At 35.9% G+C, this 22,610-nt stretch overlaps 2 protein-coding genes across 3 annotated transcripts; both read right to left on the reverse strand.

Moving 5' to 3' along the window:
• Positions 1-8,031: 8,031 nt before the first annotated feature.
• LOC111400046 (dehydration-responsive element-binding protein 2F) lies at positions 8,032-9,233 on the reverse strand. The gene has a single exon (XM_023027505.1). It carries the CDS (start codon positions 9,181-9,183, stop codon positions 8,329-8,331), a length of 855 nt encoding a protein of 284 aa, XP_022883273.1. The 5' UTR covers positions 9,184-9,233; the 3' UTR covers positions 8,032-8,328.
• A 1,226-nt stretch (positions 9,234-10,459) lies between these two features.
• Positions 10,460-20,810, reverse strand: LOC111399532. Of its 2 annotated transcripts, none has more exons than XM_023026900.1 (7): positions 20,610-20,810; positions 17,658-17,800; positions 17,361-17,557; positions 17,124-17,231; positions 15,344-17,040; positions 14,230-14,302; positions 10,460-11,482 (listed from the first exon to the last, which is right to left on the reverse strand). In XM_023026900.1, the coding sequence occupies exons 2-7, from the start codon at positions 17,752-17,754 to the stop codon at positions 11,327-11,329; spliced, it is 2,328 nt and encodes a 775-aa protein (XP_022882668.1). In that variant the 5' UTR covers positions 17,755-17,800; positions 20,610-20,810; the 3' UTR covers positions 10,460-11,326. The 2 variants fall into 2 exon arrangements, with proteins under 2 accessions (XP_022882668.1, XP_022882666.1); XM_023026898.1 differs by having other exon boundaries at positions 17,658-17,805.
• Between the last annotated feature and the right edge of the window lie 1,800 nt (positions 20,811-22,610).

Raw genomic sequence — 22,610 nt, forward strand, 5'->3', positions numbered from 1 at the left:
AACCCTCAAATTCAATTACCACTCCCTTGTCACTCTCTTCTACACCTTTATTTTTTTTCATATATCCACCATTTCCCTCTTTAGCTGCCAAAGCCACCACCAAGCAAAGCCGTTATTTCCGGTGAAGTCGCGCACAGAGGCGCTTTCCCAGAGAGCGATGCCCGCCTTTGTGAAAACGTCGTTCGTTGCGGCTAGCGATGCTTGGCAGCGGTGCTCAATGCCTCTATGAAGCGTTGTTCACATCGTGCACAAGAGAGGAAATAGCGTCGTCTATGTCATGCAGACCGACGGTGTTGCGACTCGATGGTGTTGGATATTTCGATTGATTGTTGATCTTGGTATTGAATCGACAAATGGGGGACTTTATAGATGAAGAGGCAGAGGGGAGTGGCAATGTAATTGGTCGATTGAGCTGTTGATTTGAGGTATGAGGGTCAGGGGCGGAGCCAGGAAATTTGTTCAGTGCGAGCATAATTTAACACACGTCGAACATTGAATTTTGGTCATAAATTTAATGATGATAAAATTATATATATAAAAAAAAAAACTAAAAATGACAGTTTATAATTAAACGTGTTCCTTGCAAGTTTTCATATTTTGACAAGCGACGTCCAAATCAACCTATACCTAAAATCAAGCAAAATCATGGGATATTACTTAAAAAAAAAAAATATTGTTTTGGGCCTAAAAATTCAATGCGGGCATATCCTCACATGGCTCCGCCCATGATGAGGGCATGGTATTGGTTACTCGTTGGTGAGAGGTGGAAGATTTGGTAGAGACGATGTATGGTAATGGTGGTGGCGATGTCAGATTAGTGGGTTGGAAGGCACAGCTGCTGCTCGTTAGAGAAATCTGGTATGCGCAGTGGAGGCGATTGTATACAGATTCAAACCCGACTGCAATCGATGGTGTGTGATGCCGTGGTTTTGTATGGTTTGTGGTTTTTTATGGTGGTTGTGCTGTGATTTTGGGTGGTAGCAGTGTTGTTAGGCTGTATCGGTGGTGGTTATAGTGGTGTGGGGGTGTTGCTGTATGTTGATGGTGTGAGGGTGTGTGTGGTATGGTAGTGTGTGGTGGTGATGTGTTGATTTTGTTTGAGACTGTGGTGGTGTCATAGGATGATGGTGATGGTGATGGTAATTCTGGCGGTGATGGTGACGTTGGTGTTGTTGGAGGTAGTCACAGATTAATTGGTTGATTGTGATCAATTAATCTATGATTAATGTGATCAATAAGAAAGATAAATTGTGACAAAAAAATAATGTGTGATCTAAAAAATTAATAACGTATGACTGTTTAATAAGTTGTAATCAATAATATTTGTGACTTGTGACTTATAAATAAATTGTGACATATAAATTTTTGATCTGTGACCTACAAAAGTTTTGAATTGTGACCGTAAAATAATTTGTGACAATAAAAAATTTTAATTTGTGACCAAAAATAATATGTAACTAATTAAATTGTGAATTTGTGATCAAATTGTATAAATTCGTGACCTTAATATATTTAATTAATAAATTATATAATTAAATTATAAATAAATTTCAAAGAATATCTAATTTTTGAAATTTGAAACTTTTATTCTTACTTTTGAAATGGGTAATAGTTATTCTCTTAGTTATGAAATTTTCCCATTAATAATCATCTAGTTAAAGCCCATTCAGGAATGGAGTGTGGACCACTTATGGGCTTGGCCTAGTTATGTGATTGACCTACCATTTAGCTTGTTATATATTCTTATCTTTATGAATTGATTGAGGGTGGTAAAATATAGAGAGAAACAAAAAGTGGCAGTCATGCCTGTGGTTGAGAGAAAACTTGGGCAGCCGTTGTTGTCTTTCCTGTGTTCTTTGTGAGCCTCATTGTGAGTGTAAGTGAAGCAACCAATTTTCCATTTTTCTTCTCTTTGCAAGCGCCATCTTCACCTTCGCTTTGTGGGACAAATTCTTTGTGGATTCTTGGGCAATTTTAGTGGTATTGTTGGTTGAGCTTTGTAATATTGGAGTAACCTTGTGGTGTATAAATTGATTAAACTAAGCTCTAATCTTTGTCGTCGTCAAAGGTGTCATTTTTGCACACAATTGAGTTTCTTGATGGTGTAATTAATTCAACAATTTTGTTTCAAAGAATTTGAATGAGGAAGTCCCAAAATTTGAGGACACAATGATGGTGAGATGCACAACAAGTGTAAGAGTTAATTAATGAGTAATCATTAATTTTACTTTTTCTTACTAATTATTCACATTTCACTAAAAAATATGTTACGCATTAATCATCTATCTCATTTCCTTTCATTCACTTGGACTAAAAAAATCGACGTGATGGATAAAATTCTATGTGACAATTAACAGCATTAAGATTTGAGAGTTAATTAATTAGTTAGTATCCACATTTACCTTTGATTAATACGTACTCACTCAAAAGTAAAAGGTGACTTGTTGCTTATTCACCTTTAAAGTAAAAGGTGACTTGTTGCTTATTCACCTTTACCCAATGTTATGCATTTATCATTTATATCAATTTCATTCATCCATATGTTCTATTGTTACTTTATTTTACATATTTCTCGTTGATACAATTTAGTGTCGAAATTGTAAGGCTGAAGGCAAGTCTATTTTATTTAATTTCATTTTTTATGTGCCTTGTATAAAATGTTTGTATATCTCATGAATGTGGTTATGCAAACAGAAAAAAATTGGGCACCTAGGTTAAGGACTGACATGTTGAAATTCCATCGAACTTCAAATAAATTCATATATATTATACAGATTGTCTTCAACAAAGAAATTAGAAAAAAAAAATGGAAAATGGATTATAAATCCAGCATACTTAATCTTATTAAGAATGAAAACATAGATCACCTCTAAATATATAAAACTAGGATTCCTAAGACAATTTTCCTCCAAGTCATTAGGCTTTATCTACTAAATTGTCTGTTTGATTTTGATACCTAATAAATCTCGGGTTATGATATTAAATATAGAAATATATTTCATAGACCTCGACCGATAAGTGAAGTAATTATCAACAACCAATTTCAAAGGCTCTACCCAGTCCATTATTATTACCTCTTGTATAACTTTGAATCTTAGTCTATTTAACTTTGTTATTAGTCTAACTAAAAGCCTAACCTAACCCTACTTATATGTGCTTACCCTAGCCCTTTTTGTGTGTGTGTGTGTGTGTGTGTGTGATTTGTATGTTTAAGAGGAGAAAATGTGGCTGCCATAGAAGAGCAAAACCAGCTGTTTTTGTGGTGCCAAAACTTGTGATTTCCCTTTCACTTCGTCGTCTCTTCCTTGCCTCCTTTTGTGGTGTTTTCTTCTTGCCTTTGTGGCTATTAATCATCACCATTATCTTGTCCTTTGTGGGTGGGATTGAAAAGCAACTGAGGGGAATAATTGGTTGTGGATTGGAGCCGTTTGGATTGGTGTTTAGTAGAAAAAGGTTACGTGAAATTGAGTTTAAACACAAATATGACGATCCTTGGAGTGATCTTTTGTGACAATTGGTATCATAGCTTCAAGATGGTGGATTTGGCTCCAAAAAATGACCAAATATCAATCAAAGAGGAACACAGATGAAGCAAAAAATAGATTAAAAAATTGTCCAAAAATCAAGGCTATTTGTGTAATTTTTGGCCAATCCAGAGACCTGATGGTGGAATGGAGGCCATATTCGAGATGTACAGGCGAAGGTTATCCCGGAGGTTAGGCAAATGATAGCCGAAGGCAGCGTGTGGGGACTAAGCGTTGAAACTGTTGGACGTACGTGGATGCTCTTAAGAGGAAATTTAACGACAGTTTTTTCTAACAATTTGTTCCTAACATCATTTTTGACATTTTGGTGTCGTTAGTTTTCTGTTTTATACTATACAACGAAGTCTGAACGATTCTGTTCTTCGAGCATTCAGGATTCGATTATGGTTAATTGATTCCTGCTATTGTTGAAGACCTTAGGACGAATAGTGATGGTCCTAGAGTGATAAATTTGCATCTCCCATAATTTATGGACTTAGATGTGGTCTGCTCGATATCAAGTTTTTTTTGCCTTTTATTACTATAGTTAAAATTATTGTGTAGGGTAATTTATTTTTCACACCGTAAAGGGGTAACCATTATATGTTGCTAGACTAAATTTTTTGTGAATTTGTTGCCAATCTTTTCTTCATTGTTCGAATTGAATGTGATCTTAGAAAAGTTTGTTTGACTATTCTGTGTGAATTATGTCCGTATTTTGCTTGTGATCATTATTTAGTATTGACGGCATATGTAGGTCTAAGACAAGTGAGAAAAGTGAGATATATTTTAATTGCGATAAATTTTGGACATTGTGAAATAAACTGTCTTAGAAATGATAATAAAAAGAAAGATAAGGAGAGTGGTGAGGGGAATGTAGCTTTAGAGTCGAATGCTGACCCTAGCAAGGTTTATTGAGTAAATCTGGTTACTATATGTGCCTCTATGTGTAATCCTTTCTGCATGCGTATGATTGCTTAATTATGTTGCATTGATATGTTACACTTTCAATTTATTTGTGTGTAATTGTATGAATTAAAGAGATTTTATTACTTGTGTAATTGTTTGCATGCGTTGTCGGTTGGGATACATTAGCAGTGTGGTGAGTGTCTTTTGGTAGGTTGGAGTATAGATGCCTAGGGTCACATTGATCATTTGTACCTATAATGTAGAGTGTGACATTTGGAGAGGTGATTATATGTTGGAATCTTTTATCCGTGAAGAGATCCAGATCACGTGAAGTGTGAGAGAGACACTTTTATCACTTTTGTTAGGTGGAGACCCATTACCTACGTAAGTTAGGAGAAGTGATGTGGTGATAGAGGATTATCCCATGTACTTATGATCCATTGTGGCTTATCAATTAAACATGAGTTGAGTGATCAGCCTAGTGAGCATGGTGGGCGATGACAGGAGATATGTATTTTCGAGGTGTGAGCAACATGGAATGGGATAGGATAAGTGCGGTGAGATCTTTCGTGAGTCATTTATGCTTTTGTTACATATGTGTTGGTCATTTGTTGATTAACTTAGTGTCAATCTATTGTTCTGTGTGAACGTGTTGTGAAAAGATTTGTGTGTTATCCCATATAATATCCTCATCGCATGGTTATTTGCTCTTAATTGTTCATTGTGATTATTTGCTTCTACTTGGGTATTTTGTTTATGACCTTAACTCTGGCGAGTACATGGAGCAGTTATGGTATGTGTTTCGGGTCTAAAACAGGAGGTGAGATCTATTATTCCAATTTATTAGTTACCTTGATTATGCAAGTAATAACGTGTGTTTTAATTGCTTGCAAATTTATTGGCTATCAAGCTGGAGATTTGTTAGATTTTGATGTCCAATAAATCCCAAGTTATAATGTTAAATATGGAACTATATTTCATAGGCTTCAGCCGATGAGTGAAATAATTATTAGCAAATAAGTCCAAAGGCTCTACCCGGTCCATTTATATTACTTCTTGAATAACTTTGAATCTTGGCCATTTAACCTTGTTATTGGTCCAAGTAAAAGCCTAACCTATATATGTGCTTACCCTAGCCATTTTTGTGTGTGTGATTTGTGTGTTTAAGAGGAGAAAATGTGGCTGCCATAGAAGAGCAAAACCGGTTACCTTTGTGGTGCCAAAACCTGTGACTTCCCTTTGACTTTGTGGTATCTTCCTTGCCTACTTTTGCGGTGTTTTCTTCTTGCCTTTGTGACTTCAAATCATCACCATTATTTTGTCCTTTGTGGGTAAGATTGAGAAGCAACCGAGGTGAATATATTGGTTGTAGATTGGAGTCATTGGATTGGTTGTTTAGTAGAGAAAGATAGCGTGAAACTCAATCCCAAAAAATCAGTTTGATGATCCTTGGAGCGAGCTTCCGCGACATCGTCGTTTCTGTTGATGAGACGACATTGTCACCAGTTGGTTTCAAAACAACTGCTAGCTCGTCATGCTTAAGTAAACGTGCATCAAATCTTTGTGGTTTGAATTTCCTCACTCTGTATTTTTTTTTAATCCATGGACGAACAAAAATGTGATGGATGATTGATAATTAACATTGTGTAAAAGTGAGCGAGCAACTAGTAACCTTTTATTTTTGAGTAAGCAGGTAGTAACAAGAAGCAAATATTAGTGGTTACTTAGTTAATTAACTCTCAAGTTTTAACAGTGTTAACTGTCGCGTAGAATTTTCATCCGTCACATGAATTTTTTGGTTCAGTTGGACGAACATAATTGAGTGAATTATGGATGTATATCTTCGAATCACTTTTGTGTAAAAATATTTTTGGTAGCATTTCATCGATTTCTACAGATGGCTTGTTTGTGTGTGATGAGATATTGTTGGCCTGGCTTCCCTTTATTTTGTTTGCTTTTGAGGTGATGGTTACATGATTATGAAGAAAGGATCAGACCCTTAGCTCATTAAGGCCAATAGCGGGATAGAAAATACTCCTCCAAGAATACTCGCTGAAGGAGTAAAGGGGAATTAGCCTACAACAACATATTCGCTTGCCTCTTTTAATGATATGTCCCCAGGATTTCTACCAGTCTTTACCTATTTTCCTACCTAGTATGTGTCTCATTGCTGACCTTCTATTAGTACGGGCTTGAGTGAGCAATTGATAACATTTTATTTTTAAGTGAGCGAGTAGTAGTAATCAATAGTAAAAGTTTGATGATTCTCAGTTAATTAATTCTCAAATTTTAACACCGCCTATTGTAGCATAGGATTTTCATCCACTACATGGATTTTTTTGCCCTCATGAATGAACGAAATTGAGATGAATTATGGATGTGCATTTTTGTATAAAAGTAAGCAAGCGACAAGTAACCTTTTACTTTTGAGTGAGCAAGTAGTAATCAAAGGTAAATGTTGATTATTACTTATTTAATTAACTTCAGGAATGATGATAGCAACTTGAACATGAAGAATTATTTTGAGAGTGAAAAATGACATGGTAAAAGGGAAGAAATCTTGATGAGGACCACATGTTTTTAGTTATGGAAAAAATAACAGTGGATTGGGTTTTCGTAGATAGAAAAGCAGAAGCATTACCAGGAGTAGTATAATTTTAGGTTTGAAGAACTTAAAGAGAAGTTGCAGTAGGAATTGACGGGACGAGGATGAGGTTGTGAGTACGAGAAACCTAATTTCCAAATGTTGGGATTAGAAGAACGGTATGATCCTACAGCCTAGCGAAGTAGAGATGGGCAGGCTGTTGCTGTTAGAGAGCAGCAGCTCATAGAAGAGTTGGATTATGAGGATAGACACAATAAATAATAGGAGACTCAGGTTCAATTACAAACATATGGACTAAAAAATGTTTTAATGATGGATGATAAATAGTTGGATAATTATGATTCTTTGAGAACAGGGATGGAAGGTGCCTCTGTATTAAGACATATCAGCAAAAACAGGCACTTTAGATAGGAGAGACACTGATGACGGAGGAATCAAATGGCAATACAACCAATATATAGAGATGAATGAGGAGAAGGCTTCGTCAAACTGAACCTGTTTGAGATTCATGGCTTAGGAGAAAATCCCTTCCCGACTTTAGAGTAAGAAGCCATAGCAGAAGATCATGATCGAATTTTGAGATTTTATGTATAGGAAGTAATGTATTTGATTCATTCCGACCTTCTATTCATATTCTTAGCTTTATCTTTTATACAGATTTACCTTCATGTCATTACCAAAGTCATCATTTTGGTGAATACCTACGAATCTTTCAATGGAAGAATTTTGATGAAAGATAAGTAATTACACTGGAATCGCAGTATAGAATTAAGTTGAAGGACGAAGAATGCTGAACCTCGAATGTGTGATTACTCACTGGCAAATAGATCAAATGATCATCATTTTTTCGAGTGTAGCCTGTTTCTTGTAAAACATGAAGCTGCACATCTTGCTTTAAGTTATATTCACTAGTTCGATTTTTCTATTTTTCATCTAGCAACAGATTTTCTATGATCAGACAAATATAATCCAAAAAAGGCAGATTCACCTCTCATCCATTAACTACCTTGCATTGGAGCCAGAGCAACATCATAAGTTATGGCTTATTGTTGCTATTCTCCATACACAAGTACGTAATTCGACAAAATAAAAATTACTCTGAATCTCTGGAGATAAACAAATACAGACATTTGAAAACTGTCCATCATTAGCATTGTGATTGGCACGTCAATATCCTTGATTTCTTTGGCTCTTTCTTACTCTGGCTCTTCAAAAGACTGAACTAGGCTATATAAGTGAATAATATTCCTATGGCATGGACTAATTATTTTATAAAATCTTATAACTCTTTTAGAAGTTCCAGATAGATGGGGGAAAGTTCAGTTCTTCATTAATATCGTACGCATGGAAGCTACTGGACTCTGTTTCTTGATGAATCTCTGTTCCAGCTATTTCACTCAGTGTGTCCCAGTTAAAATTTTTATCTGCAAAGCTAGCAAATCCTTCATTCTCTTTGGATGATGAGTCTATCTCCGTGAGACTACTGGAGTCATTACTTACTTGATGCTGTTCCTCTCTTTTTAGTATCCCCATCTGTTGGAGAAACTCATTGAGATCAATCTGTGGCTTCTCTTGACAACAAGTCGAGGCATTTTCTGATGAAAATTCAGCATCTTTCTTTTTTATTTGAGGATTTTCCACTCGAGGTTGATCACTTATGCTCGGGATATCGTTCTTAGGGTCACTGGATGATGAGCTTGATGACGATGACGGTCCAAAAACTCCGGTTTTCTTGAGTTCTTGGAGCCTTTGATGAATGACACGTACATTCGGCTGCACGTTTAAATTTAGTAATCCTGTGGTGGGAAACATGGAGTTGAAATTATTTGAAGGAAACCATTTGAACTTCTGAGATTTGTTCAAAGGGTTGAAGTTGGATCGAAGATGAGGTAGATTAAGGTAAGCATCGGGACCATACAACCTTCGTGCAGCTTCATCGTAAGCCATTGCTGCTTCTTCAGCAGTGGCGAAAGAGCCTAACCACAGTCGGGTTCTCTTCTTTGGCTCTCTGATTTCTGCGACCCACTTGCCCCAGGTTCTTTGTCGAACGCCTCTATATTCGCACATAGCATTTTGGGGGCCGCCTTTTCCTCTCGCGGGGCCTTTCTTCCATGGTTTGAGTGGAGATTTTCTGCAATTTTCCATGCTAAGTGTGAGTGGAAAAGAGAGTGAAGTGGAGATTGCAAGAAGTGGAGTGTTTGGCGCGGGATATGTATAGAGTGTGAGCGTAGTTTGTTTTAAATGTTTTCACGTTTGGAGTAAGTCTTCAAAGCCCATGTGACCGTTGGGCTTAGTTTGTGGTATTGTATTTCCATAATTCTACTTCCAATTGGCTGTTTATTTATTTATTTTTTTCCTTTTATTTCACAATTTCATTAATATTTTCTACTCTCACTATAGTTCAAAAATTGTCGTATATGCAGCCATGCAAACACGTGAGAAGTATGAACTATGGTGCATGTGGGAACTCTATATTATGAGCTATGAAGGAAGAATCCAAGGTCCCAACTGCCCTAATAAACTAACCACTTATTTTGGAAAAGTACTTATTTTAGAGACCAATCTTCCTTTTCGGGAAATAAGTTTCGATTAAACTGTGAATTACAAGTACGTAATTACAGTGTGTTTTAGATAAACAAGTTTATAAAAGTTGAAACTCGAATCGGTCTTACTGTAATTTGGCATTCTATCGAAGCACCAAATGACACTATTAGTTAAAAAGATAAGATTAAATGGTATAATAAATAAAATTATAATTTTAATCATTTCCACTTGTATATAACTTATTTGCACCATTTTCACTTTTTATTCCACTCATCTCTTTTGTTTACCATATAGACAATGCTAATGTGCATAATTTAAACCTTAAAACGGATTTTAATGAAGTTCAGGTTTATGTAAGACGAGTTCAAAAACAATTTTAAATAGTTCAACGATTAGCAAACCCTCCTTTTAGACAACCTTGAACGATACATTATCTTCGAAGAAATCTACAAGAGTCGACACGATTATTACCCGAAGGTTTAAATCAACGAGAACGAACTTGTGCTGTTTAGAATACCACATACACGTAGAGCAGGCAAAATTGTAAGAAGTCAAGTCCCCACAATCATCCCATTGTATCCAAAAATGATTTAAAATTGGAAATCTTAAAACTAATATGGCTTATTTACTACACTTGTATAAAAATCTAAATTGCTGTTTTCATGTACCTTACATCGGATCCTTTGGGAGTGAGAGTTGAGTTACTAGGAGAGGGTTACAGAGACCACCTCACAACATTTTTCATGTTCACGAGCCTAATTCACATGTTTTTCAGAATTTCACGGCCTCCTTCCTACTACTTCATACTCACCTTTATCCCATGTCTCTCTCTCTCACAGACACACAGACACACACACACACACATGAAGACTCGATACAAAGTCTGCTTGTGTACAGGCCTAGATCATACAATAAATCAGGGGAATTCCATTCCCATGTGATACTAGTAACAATTAAACTCAGCTTTGTAAGTGGGGAAAAAGAAAAACTTCTCACCAGCCATCTCAACTCGAATGCCACAAGCGACCGGGACCTTTTAGTTTCCGGGCTCATCCGAAAAAGCCACCTCCCAATGATGAGAATGCATATAAACGTCTTTACCATTATCTGTTTCGAGTCCGACATGATTTAAGATAAGGATCAAACTTCAAGAGGAAGAAGAAACATAATATTAGAGTGATTTAGCTATAAACAAGTAATGCAGAGATCATACAATAGAACATAGAAATCAATAATGCCAAAGCTCTAGATATAAGCTGGCAAAAGAATTACCACCATGGCTGCAATAGATCTAGAAATCTAATTTTGAACTCGGATCACCTCTAATCAGTGTCATCAAACCTCCACTCGTCTCTACACGTGCAGAAAACAGTGATCATGGTACAATTGATGGTCACATTAACTTTAGTTAAGGTAGTTAAACACATCTTTAGAGGGATTTATTAAGGATAAAGCTAACAGTGATAAAAGGACTTTCATTGTCACTGGGGAAGATGTGGTAGATAAACAGCTGTTCTTTTGACCCTTAAACTAGCAAAAATTCCAATGATAAAAACCCATGTTTCATTGTTGTCAGGTCTGGCAGTTCCAGAAAGGAGGGAGGGGGGGAGAGCGCGATCCTCACAAGTACAAACTGGTCGACTAAACTTATTTTGCACAAACGTATCTTCTTTACCACTGTACATGCACAAACATATTTCCAGCATGGAAATTATCAAACAAGCACAAACCGGTCCACTAAACGTCATTTTGATTTTGGGCTTCCTTTGCAAAGGTTTCTCCATTTATCTTTGAGGTCTATTGTGGTACGACCTTTTAGGAAAGCGTCAGCTCCAAATTCCAAAATTTTCTTCCATGGAATATTTCTATCATGAGCAGTATAAAATTTCTGTACGCCCTCCTGTTGAAGAAAAAAAAAATACCATATCTGAAGAAAATGACTTAAGAGGAAAACGTAAAACATAACCTTCCAATATGAAAAGAATAAAAATAAAGCACGGCAAAAACAATTCTCAAACTAAAACTATAGGGGTGTTTGATAGTTATTTTTATGAAAAATGCATTTTAGAATAGTAACTTGATGGGAAGCGCGTGGTTGAAAAATAAGGAAATTTTTTTGATTTACGTGTAATATTATTTTAATAAAGAATGTGTGGTTAAAAAGAAGAGAGAGAAAAATACATTTTGAAAAAAAATGGGTACCAAACGGGGGCTATAGTGGAGAATCTATATATTTTTTTTAAAACATCATGATGACCAAGAAAAAGTTGGCCCAGAGCATTCTAAGAACGACTAGATGGTGCTAGAATCTTAACCTGCTTCAGGATGAGAATGCACTGCCCTATACATTACATGTAAATAGCGGTTTCATCATGTTGCTCCACTATCTATCATTGGTTTTCAATTCCAACCAAAGTACAAGAAAAGCATTTTATTCTGCAGCCTCAAGGACTGGAAATCTCAAATGCAGGAGGATCTAGAAATAGCACCAAGAAATTTTGGTATGAAATCCTAAGAAGCCTGGGATGAAAATCGACATCATATCTTAAAAAAATAAGATCTCCATCTTCAAATCTTGCATTTAAATTAAAATGTGAGTTGGATTGCTATACTGGGTTTGGAATGATTATGGAAACAGATTTTATGTAGCTTAACCATATTTTTAGGTGAGATGGACTTGTATGTCCAGTAGTGGTCAGATTTACAGATCCGATCAATTTTGATTGAATTTAGAAATCCCATATTTTTAAGTGAGGTGGATATCCTGATAGAAACCGAATCAAGTATATTCTAGAAGAGCCTGGAAGAAGTGAGAACCATTCTGCAGATATAACAGATTCTGTTAACTAGTCTAGCTGGCTGGGATAAGTGGTTACAAATAGGATATAAATAGAGAAGAGGAAGAGAGGGATAAGGCAGGAAAAATTAGTGGATCCTAAGACTGTCGGCTTCTCGAAGTGCTGGATTGTTATCTTTCAATTCCTTTGTTATCTCCAGTTGGGTTTGTTATTGAATAAAATACAGAAAATCTCAAAAAAAATACTGTTTCTTTCCTTTGCTAAATCCTCTAATTACAAGCACTCTTATCAAATGGTATCAGAGCAATCACTTTGGGACATTACATCTGATGAAGAAAATGAATTAGAAAATCGGGTTAGTAATCTGGAAGTGAAGATTGAAAAAATGAGTTCAAAAATAAGAGGGGGAATAAAAGCCATGAAATTTGAGTTCCAGAGAAGTATGACAATAATGATGGAGATGCTTGATCTAATGACGGATAAATGGGAAAATAGGGAATGGGGAAGGGAGGAGGAATGCCAGCATCTCTTTAAGGCATTAGCATCGCCTTTGGTTGTGGAGGGTAACTGTATCAATGGGCTCCAATCCAAAACTGAAAATAGCATGATAAAATAGAATGGACTGGGCTGCACAATGGAAAAGGCCCAAAGAGTTGATGGTAGGAACCAATTACTAGTACAGGCCCAAAGTGAATTGAGCCCGAATCAAGGAAAAGGCCCACTAACTGGATTAAATTGCAATCACAGCCATCAGATGCAATCAGGTGAGGAAAATTTCTCCTGCCATTGTCGCAAGAAGAAGGGACTGAACATACTTCTAATTGAAAAAGTGGTTGCCGAAATTGAAGGAGATGAAATTGAAAGTGACGCCGATGGCAAGGAGGCAGTAGGAGTCGATATGGTTGAAATTTTTCTAAATACTGTAGTTGGCCTGACTGCCCCAAAAATGTTGAAAGGAAAAGGTGAAATAGAGCAGTCGGGAGTTGTCGTGATGTTGGAGGGTGTGGCTATCCTCAAGTTTATCCCAACTGACGAAGTTCAGCACATGGAAGTTTTATGGATGGGTACGACAGGTTATGGAGTATCTTTGGGCACTATTCTACTAGTAGTTTGGCAGTTGACCCAATCTTTGAAATTGAAATATTCCATTTTTGCATTTGCCTTGGCAGGGACTCGTGCCAAAGAAATGGTTCAGCTACATGGTATTTCAAATTTTGCAGTTGAACCACACTTCCACCTTACGGACAAGGTGGATTTCAAGGCGACGGGTATTGATAGAACTCGAATCAAGTATATTCTAGAAGAGCCTAGAAGAAGTGAGAACCATTCTGCAGATACAATAGATTTTGTTAACTAGTCCAGCTGGTTGGAATAAGTGGTTACAAATAGGATATAAATAGAGAAGAGGAAGGAGGGATAAGACAAGAAAAATTAGTGGATCTTATTGTGGAGACTGCCGGCTTCTCGAACTGCTGGATTGTCATCTTTCAATTCCTTTGTTATCTCCAGTTGGGTTTATTATTGAATTAAATACAGAAAATCTCAAAAAAATTACTGTTTCTTTCCTTTGCTAAATCCTCTAATTACAAGCACTCTTATCATATCCATCCAGATTGATTTTATAACTCTATCATCGGATATTTTATTTCATTGTAGCAATAAGATTTCCATCTTCCAAGTCTTCTGTCATACCAAAAAGGCTATAAGTTTGCAGGAAGCTATGAATCATTTCTTTATTTCGGTTATTCATTTGATTGTTTCAGCATAAAAACTTCCAATTGAAGTTCAGCAAATTGAAAAGGGAAAGGGAAATCCACAAGTTACATATCATAAGCAGAAAATTTTCTACCTTCAATGTCTCCTCTTCTACTCTTGTCCACGGGATTTTCTTCCGCCTCAGTAGAGGAAAAGCTGGATATGAACTGCAGATTAAGATAAAGAAAGATCTGTTCACACCAGAAATATGTTCAATCATAGAACACTCCAAAGTCTAATGTAAGTAATTTAGTCTCAGATAATCTAAATGGACTACCTTCTCTTATTTTGCTTTCTGAAATTCACATTTTAGCCTAAAGGAACTCATAGTTAATTCAATTTACAAAAAAATGATTAAATCGTTGTACAGAATATATAATTGCCAAGGATCTATAAATTGAAATGACACTCATCCATTGAATGTGAATGAAGACAAACATGTGGACATAGCTTTCATACTTGAGTTGTGATAAGTTCTATGATTAACGGGAAAAAGAGCTTTAATTTTATTGCAGAAAAAGGTCTTATGTCTTATTATTGTTGTGTCTTGGATAAATAAAAGGCAAATCTCTTTTCAGTGGTTTATGTAACAGTGATGTATGAAGTGTAAAATCTCCGTAAGTTATCCTCATATATTTATCCGCAGGAAAAAAATAAAATGAAAAACTAATGTTCATGTCAAATGTGATTGTCCATCAAAGTAATCAAGGCTATGTTCAGGCTCATATTTTATACACACTCCCATCATTTTTTATTCACACATTTCGAAGAAACCACATATACTACCCACTTACTCACCACTCATTTTTATCTATTCAATATTCCAGTTTGGTGAGAATTAAAATTAGATTTTCATTTTTCAGTAAATTTTGATAGAAATTGATGAAATGTGTGGTTAAAAAGTTGTTAGACTTATAAAATATGTGGTTGAAATTAATTGTTGACTTTGACTTAGATTAAAATCTATATTTTAATTTGCATCAAACATGGGCTTAAACCATTTAACTTCCCAAAAATTTATTGGTCAAGACATAGTAATCATCATTAGTAACATTAGACCTAACCAAAACAATAAATCCAGATTTTTAAAAGATAGCATTGTATTCGTAAATGAAGTTTGGAACAACTACTAGTATCAAGTACTTGAGACAATTTATTGAAACAAAATACCATCAATGCGCACTATCTTCAGGAACAATAGAACTTACTGTTGCCTTCCCTGCTTTCGGATGCTTATGAAGAACTTGGACGCACCGGAACTCTCATTTTCTTCTTCAGAAATTTGTTCTCCATTACTAGTTGAAGAGCATGTCAATTGATGAACTAAATCTGTTCCTGGTTGGCATGAGACTTTCTTCTTAGATCTGACTTCAGCATGCTCATTTCCATTGCTTCTCTGTGGGAACCTGGCAGAGGGAATACCATCTCCAGATTTACAAACTGCCTCTGCAGCGATTAGTTGTTTTCCATGATCTCCCGGAGATTTGCACTCTTGTCCCACCCTTTTCCCCTCTTCATTTTCTTTTGCCAAAATGGGTAGTTCTTTTTCACTGTCTGAATCTGCTAATTTATCTCCACGAAGGGGATTGTCACCATCACATGATACTGAAGGCTCTGCTACACAGTCATCTTTAAGATTTTCCCGACACTGAGGGTTGTTGTCCTGTTTAGAAATATTTCTGTTGGTCAGTTTATTGTTATCATGCAAATGTTCATCCAGTTCTGATTGACTTTTCTTTTCCCTACGTGAACTAACGGCTACTTCCTTTGTTCTTTTTACAGTTCCCATTCTAAAAAAGGTTGCCAGGTCCTTTCTTGCCATGGAGGCCTTGTCCTTAACTTTATTGAACTCCGATATCGCTCTAGAGTATGCACAAAAAGGGCAGTAAAATTTGCCCCCTGCATCAAAGTTGGGGGCAGAACCCAAGCAGCCCTCATGAACCATCAAGGGGCAACTGTTATAACTACAGACCAATAAAGTTCCACCCTTTTTGCATGTTGTGCACAGATTTATCTCTCTCAAATCAGTCATTGCCAAGGAATCTTGGCTGTATGTGCACTGTGAGCTTAAGAAAGCATTCTTCTTCATGGCAATATCATTCTCATCATTATACCCCTCGTCATCAAAAGCCATATCAGCATCTTGATTATGGTCAATATCATCTTCAGCATCAATAACATTAGAGACTTTTCGTTGAGAACTATGCCCATATCCATCCAGGTATTCATCATTACAGAGCGCAGGCTGAATTCCACCCTCACAAGTGCCTATATCTGTCCTGAGCTTGCAAAGACCTTTTTTGTAAGCTTTTATTTCATCAAGATGATTTTCTTGGCTTTGTACCTCTCCAGATCTGTCCTTTGGCAATTCAGTTCCCTTATGAAGAACCTGGGGTTCACAAGGCAGAGCTTCATCATGTTCAACAAGCCCCTTCAATGAAGGATGCTCATTCCTGCAGTTTTCAGGAGGACTATTTTTTCCTGCATGTGAAGATAGAAAATTCATGTGCCCATCCCGTTCACAATTGATGATGCCATGCTTAAACTTCTTGGCAGATTTTGCAAGGGTATCACCACCATTCCCCAATGCGATTTCATTTTCATGGGACTGACCTTCCACAAATTCTGTAGTGGCACTCCTATTCCGCTTAGCTACTAAGTTCTCATCAGTCAAACTTCTCTTTAAGAGCACATCCCCATTTGCAGGGATGGGAGAAATTAAGTGACCATTTGCTGCAACATTTAGAGCATTTGCGTTGCTCTCTTTAAGTGTAGCTGCAACATGGTTGGTATCACCATCATCCACTGAAAGTCTATGTTCAGGCTGATTTGTAACTGCCAAACCACTGTGTTCTTTTAAGGATGAAAGAAGAGGATGGCCTCCTGTAAGAATTGCATCCTTCAGCTGTTTTGAAGGAAATGACAAAATCAGAACAAATAACAGAAAATTTAGAATATTACATAACTATATCAAAGAATACATTTCACCTGCTGTAAAGTGCATTTAGGCGAGTTAGACCTTTTGTGCTCTATGAAGGGCTGAATATCCCATTTCAATGTGTCCAGTCCATACTCTATCAGATTTTGTACAGATGTCTAACCATATGTACAGAAAATTATTCAAGCAGGTTAACCATTTTTACACACAAAAAGTACCTTGACATACAGCACGTCTTCAGATTAAAAATCATAAAGCTACACCAGAGACAAACCAAAGCGAAGTACCTCACGTGATATGCTTTCCAGGACAGCTTCACAACTCTCTGATGGGTCAAATCCAATTTTAGAACTTGAAGACGAAGATACAGGATTCGCATTTTGAGCTCCAATGACAAACAATCTCTCTATGATTCTCAAGGAGACAAATTCTCTTGCATTTTTCCCAAGATCACTAGTTATTTCCGGGGTCTTCTTAACCAAGTCTACAATACATCGACTATCAACATAAAACTCTTAACTCTCAACAACAAGATGAACTTAACACCACTTTTTATTACAAAATAAAGGAAGCAACACATGTACCATATAAAATAGATTCATCAACTTGATTACAGCTTGCTAGTGTCTCGACAATCCAGATCGATGGAAGAGTTGACGTAGAGGAAAGATGGCAATCCATGAAAGACGTTTCCAAAGCTCCAAAAATCACATGTCTATTGGTCTGTCTGTCCTGTTGTTTTACGAGAGCTCATAAGATGCATTTGGATGTAAAAATCAGAATAAGCACAGGTCGTATCCTCAAAGGACAATGTCCAGCATAAAGATATAATAGACATCCAATTACATTGCAGCCAAGTCATCAATTATTCTAGAATGTTCTATAGTTAGTTAGTAAAGGGTAATAAAAAGCCAAAAGATTGTCTATAAATATAATAAGAGAGAGCTGGGATTTGCATTCAAGTAGTGAAGTATTGAGAAAATAGAGGAGAGATCAGGCCTCTCGAATAGCCCGAGCTTTATTATCATTTATGTTCATTCAATATTCCAATAAACAATTTAATTGATCATCCCTTGGGTAAAGTTAAATCCTCCAACAGTTGGGATTTGCATTCAAGCAATGAAGTATTGAGAAAATAGTAGAGAGAGCAGGCCTCTCGAATAGCCTGAGCTTTGTTACCATTTATGTTCATTCAATATTCCAATAAACAATTTAATTGATCATCCCTTGAGTATAGTTAAATCCTCCAATAGTTGGGCAACAGCAACTGGGGATTCTATCAAAATGGTATCAGAGCAACCATTGTTAACCTGGGACATTACATCTAAGTAAGAAAAACAATCAGAAGATCGAGTTGATCTTTTGGAAACAATGATCGAAGTATTGCAATCACAATTACACGAAGAGTTCCAAGAAATAAAATTCGAATTTCAGAGAGCGATGTCTAAAATAATGGAGAAGCTCGATCTGATGATAAAAGAAAGGGGAGGACTGGAATGAGTAAGGCAGGAGAATGGGATTATAGAAAATTCGCTAGAACTCACCATCACTTTTGAGATTTCCCCAAAATTGGAGAAAATTGGAGCAAATACCCGCATCACGCATCATCGGGAGGAACTAGACAGGAAGGAAAAGGCGTGGGCAGCTACCTCACCTGATTCGACCATCAATTCAAAAATTTTCCCAAAATTGAAGGAATTTGGAGCAAGTACCAAAGACATGAATATAAATGACGAGCCATGGCGAGCAGAACATCAGTTGAAAAAATGTTTGACAGCAGCTACACCGGAACACACCCTTATTTTTTAAATTTCCCCAAAATCCGAGATAATCGAGGATGGTATAGATGGCTGGAATTGCTAGGATTACAAGAGGCTCAATAGTCTGGCAGGTCCCTTCTCGTCATTACCAAAGAAGTTATGTTTGGGCAATTTTGTTAATCGGTTTCAAACCTTGTTACAGCCTCAAGGTGTGGGCCAACTTTTTAAATTGGCCCACAAAGGCTAGAAGACAAAAATGATCTCATTAAGCACGCTAAAATGATTTACAACCCGAATAAAAAAGGAAATAAATTCCCTAGCCCAAACTCTTCTATGGTTTCTATAAATGCAACTGGTTATGGAATTTGTATGGGTAAAATTTTACTGGTTGATGGACGATTGCCTGTACATGCTAATAGCTGCAGCAAGCTTACTCCAAGAATGGTTAAGCTAAATGGAAATTTGAATTTTGAAGTTAAACCACACCTCCACCTTGAGGACAAGGAGGATTTTGAGATGGGGGTAATGATAGACATCCAATTACATTGGAGCCAAGTCATCAACTATTCTAGAATGTTCTATAGTTAGTTAGTAAAGGGTAATAGAAAGCCAATAGGTTGTCTATAAATGTAATAAGAGAGCTTCAAGCAGTGAAGTATTGAGAAAATAGTGGAGAGATCAGGCCTCTCGAATAGCCTGAGCTTTGTTATCATTTATGTTCATTCAACATTCCAATAAACAATTTAATTGATCATCCCTTGAGTATAGTTAAATCCTCCAATAGTTGGGCAGCAGCAACTGGGGGTTCTATCAAGATACTGGAAAAGTGCGAGGTCATTCAAGAAACTTTGACAAAAAAGCACTAATTTTTTGCATCTCATCTTAGGAATTTCATTTTCTCTGTGCTCATTGCTCAGCAACTCAATTTTTTTATCTTATTCTGCTCAATGTGATATCTGCCACAAATCCTGTTTCCCCCTTTGAGAATTCAAGAGTTGGTTTAAGTATGGAAAAAGAATAGAAAAGGAAAAATTTCTAAAATAACACATCCTGTCTTAAGTTCCAAACGAATTGACTGTATCATCATACTTATGGATGAAGTATTCAAATTTTTAAATGTTATTCCTTTCACTTTTCATTATATTCTACAATGTCAACCTGATTCTTTATGAGGATAAAATAGTCACAGCATATTTCCTTATTTCCCATTCCTTTCGCCTCTATGCAGGAAGCTTATTTTCACTGTCATTGTTAATCACCTCATTCTACATTGTTTTCATTCTAATTCTACTTTACCCATAATGTAATGTTGCTTTTCCTTATTAGCACCAACAGAAATTTTCAAATACAGTAAACCATTTAAACCAATTTCTAGAAATATTTGCATAATCTATCTCACGATCTGGACCGTTCCCATTTTATTATTTTCTAAACCTGCCATATAATAATTTTCATTTCCTTATTCCCTTCTATTTTTCTCAAAATAATTTCGGCATCAAATAAACACCTAATCAATTTTCATAATTGTTAGACAGATGTTTTCAACCTATATAAATTTTGATTTAACTTCTGTAAGAAAATACAGAACCAAACTAGTAAACACAAGAAATAATTACTTTCAGCCAACCATAAAATTTCGATAACCGAAATCCAACAAGTCATTCAAAACTAAACATTTGAAATTATTTTCAACCTAATTTCTTTCTCCGTACGCGTGCCAAAAGAAATATTATAAAACACAAATACACATATAGGGCTAAAGTTAAGATCAATCACCAGATAAATGCATGAGATTGAAATATTTTTATAAACTTCTGCTTCGATTCACTCTGGTACTCTCGCAGTCTCGCGCTTTGGAGCGATTCAAATAGGCACACTGATGTGAAAATTACGACGTCGGAATAGGTATAGTCTGTTATATGCGCTTACCTTCCACGGGGAATGCCGCGACTACAGTTTTATCCCCTACAATTTCTATCATTTCCAACTAAAGTCGCACTCTTCTCAGAGTAACTTGAATCGCCTGGTTTACATCCTATGGTCCAAATCTACTGTGCTAAAACAATAAGTGCGTTTAATGCAATACATTGGCCCTGTTTAGTGCAATTATTTGGAAAAATGAGTTTTGAAAAATATAGTTCAATCCAAGATCTTTTAAAAAGAGTAATTCTATTTAATCCCAATATAAATGATGCTAATGTGAAATTAATTAATATGTAAAATATTATTTAATTTCACATTTCATTTAACTTATTATCTAAAATTTACGAGTTACAATCCCACTGGGGTTGCATAGTATTACTCTTTAAAAAGATACAATATTTCTAAAGAGTTTTAAAAAGTTTACATTGAATATTCTTAAACTTTTTAAATTTTATTAAGTCTTTGAAAGTCCAAATTAAGGTCTCGTTTGTTTCTCATTAATGTAAGAATTAGAATGAAAAATACAGTCGTTACGAACTCCATATAAGAGATAGAAATCCAAATATGATGACTTGATGTGATGGATAACGGTCATATTTTTCATTTTAATGGCTAGATAGTGGGAAACAAACAGGTACTAAATACAACCTACCAAACAATAAATTTTCAAAATACTTCTTTTTTGTATCGTATAAAATATTTAAAATATATTTTATTTACCATTTTGAAATACAAAATATAAGAAATTAGTTTCTCTTTTCAATTTTCAAATTCTAAATCATCACTCTCAAACTCATGCGCCATCGTGCCACCACCCAAGCGATCAGATCTCCCACCATAGCAACTCTCCAACATTCCACCACCTTCATCTCCACACTTCAAGGGGCGAAGGGAAGGAAAGCAAGGGAAGCTAATCATCTCTTAATTTTTTATTCTGAAAAAATCAATATACAATCAGATGGAGAGGGATTACTTGTCTCTAGGCCCAATTAGTTTATAAGGGAATTTTTTTTTTTTAAAATCAAAATTCTCTCTTTTCAATGAATTTTGTTTTTCAATGTAACGATACAGTATAAATTTTTCTTTAAACCTTACTACATGTAAATCAAGATTTATATAAGGGATTCCATAATATTCACATGATATTCTATTATTTGTCAATCTAAAACACATTCAACTTTTCTTTCAATATTTTCCCTACATATCATTTTCGATAATCGCTTATGTACATAAAAATAAAAGTGGCAAAATCATTTTTCTTTTGTCCCCTGCCCCCGGCCCAGGCCTTGCACACTACATCATTTCCATTACTATTTCTTCTACATTTCCCCAACAATCAATTCCTTCACTGGATCTGCAATTATCATCGACACTCGGATCAATGCGTGTAAATGGTAGCAATAAACGGTTTTCACTATGTTAGTCCTGAGAATTTGAAGCCTTAATGCGACTATTTATTATGAGGTCTATAAACTTTTTTTTTTAATAGCCATAGCATTACTTAAAGGAGTGCCTACTTGGGGTTTTGAAGATGGAGAAGTTCTTTAAACACAGCTTAAAAGTGACATTTGTTTCACCTACTATTTGAAGCATGTAGTAAAGGAGTTGTTAGTGATTTTGCTATACAAATCCATGCCAGGGTAAGCCTCCTAGAACTTCAGCCGAGAGAGGTACGAGTAATTACCAAGAACCTAAAGATATCAAATCCAACTAGCACTGTGCTATGTTGTGAATAATTCGATGTTGTCAAATTAGATAATCTATTTGACTATTTGATAATCAAATTGAGATACAATTTGTCAATCCACTGTTGTTAACCAATAAATATTCATAACCATTGAAATTGATAGTTTC

This window comes from Olea europaea, chromosome 9 (assembly GCF_002742605.1).
Source record: "Olea europaea var. sylvestris chromosome 9, O_europaea_v1, whole genome shotgun sequence".
In the NCBI taxonomy this organism is placed as follows: Eukaryota; Viridiplantae; Streptophyta; class Magnoliopsida; order Lamiales; family Oleaceae; genus Olea; species Olea europaea.

Excerpts from the sequence above, each read along its gene's own strand:
- LOC111400046 (XM_023027505.1), bottom strand. The coding sequence starts at position 9,183 with ATGGAAAATTGCAGAAAATCTCCACTCAAACCATGGAAGAAAGGCCCC.
- LOC111399532 (XM_023026900.1), bottom strand. The coding sequence starts at position 17,754 with ATGGATTGCCATCTTTCCTCTACGTCAACTCTTCCATCGATCTGGATT. Across the intron at positions 17,558-17,657 it reads TGATGAATCTATTTTATATG|ACTTGGTTAAGAAGACCCCG; the intron begins GTACATGTGTTG and ends GATGTATTGTAG. Across the intron at positions 17,232-17,360 it reads TGGAAAGCATATCACGTGAG|ACATCTGTACAAAATCTGAT; the intron begins GTACTTCGCTTT and ends ACATATGGTTAG.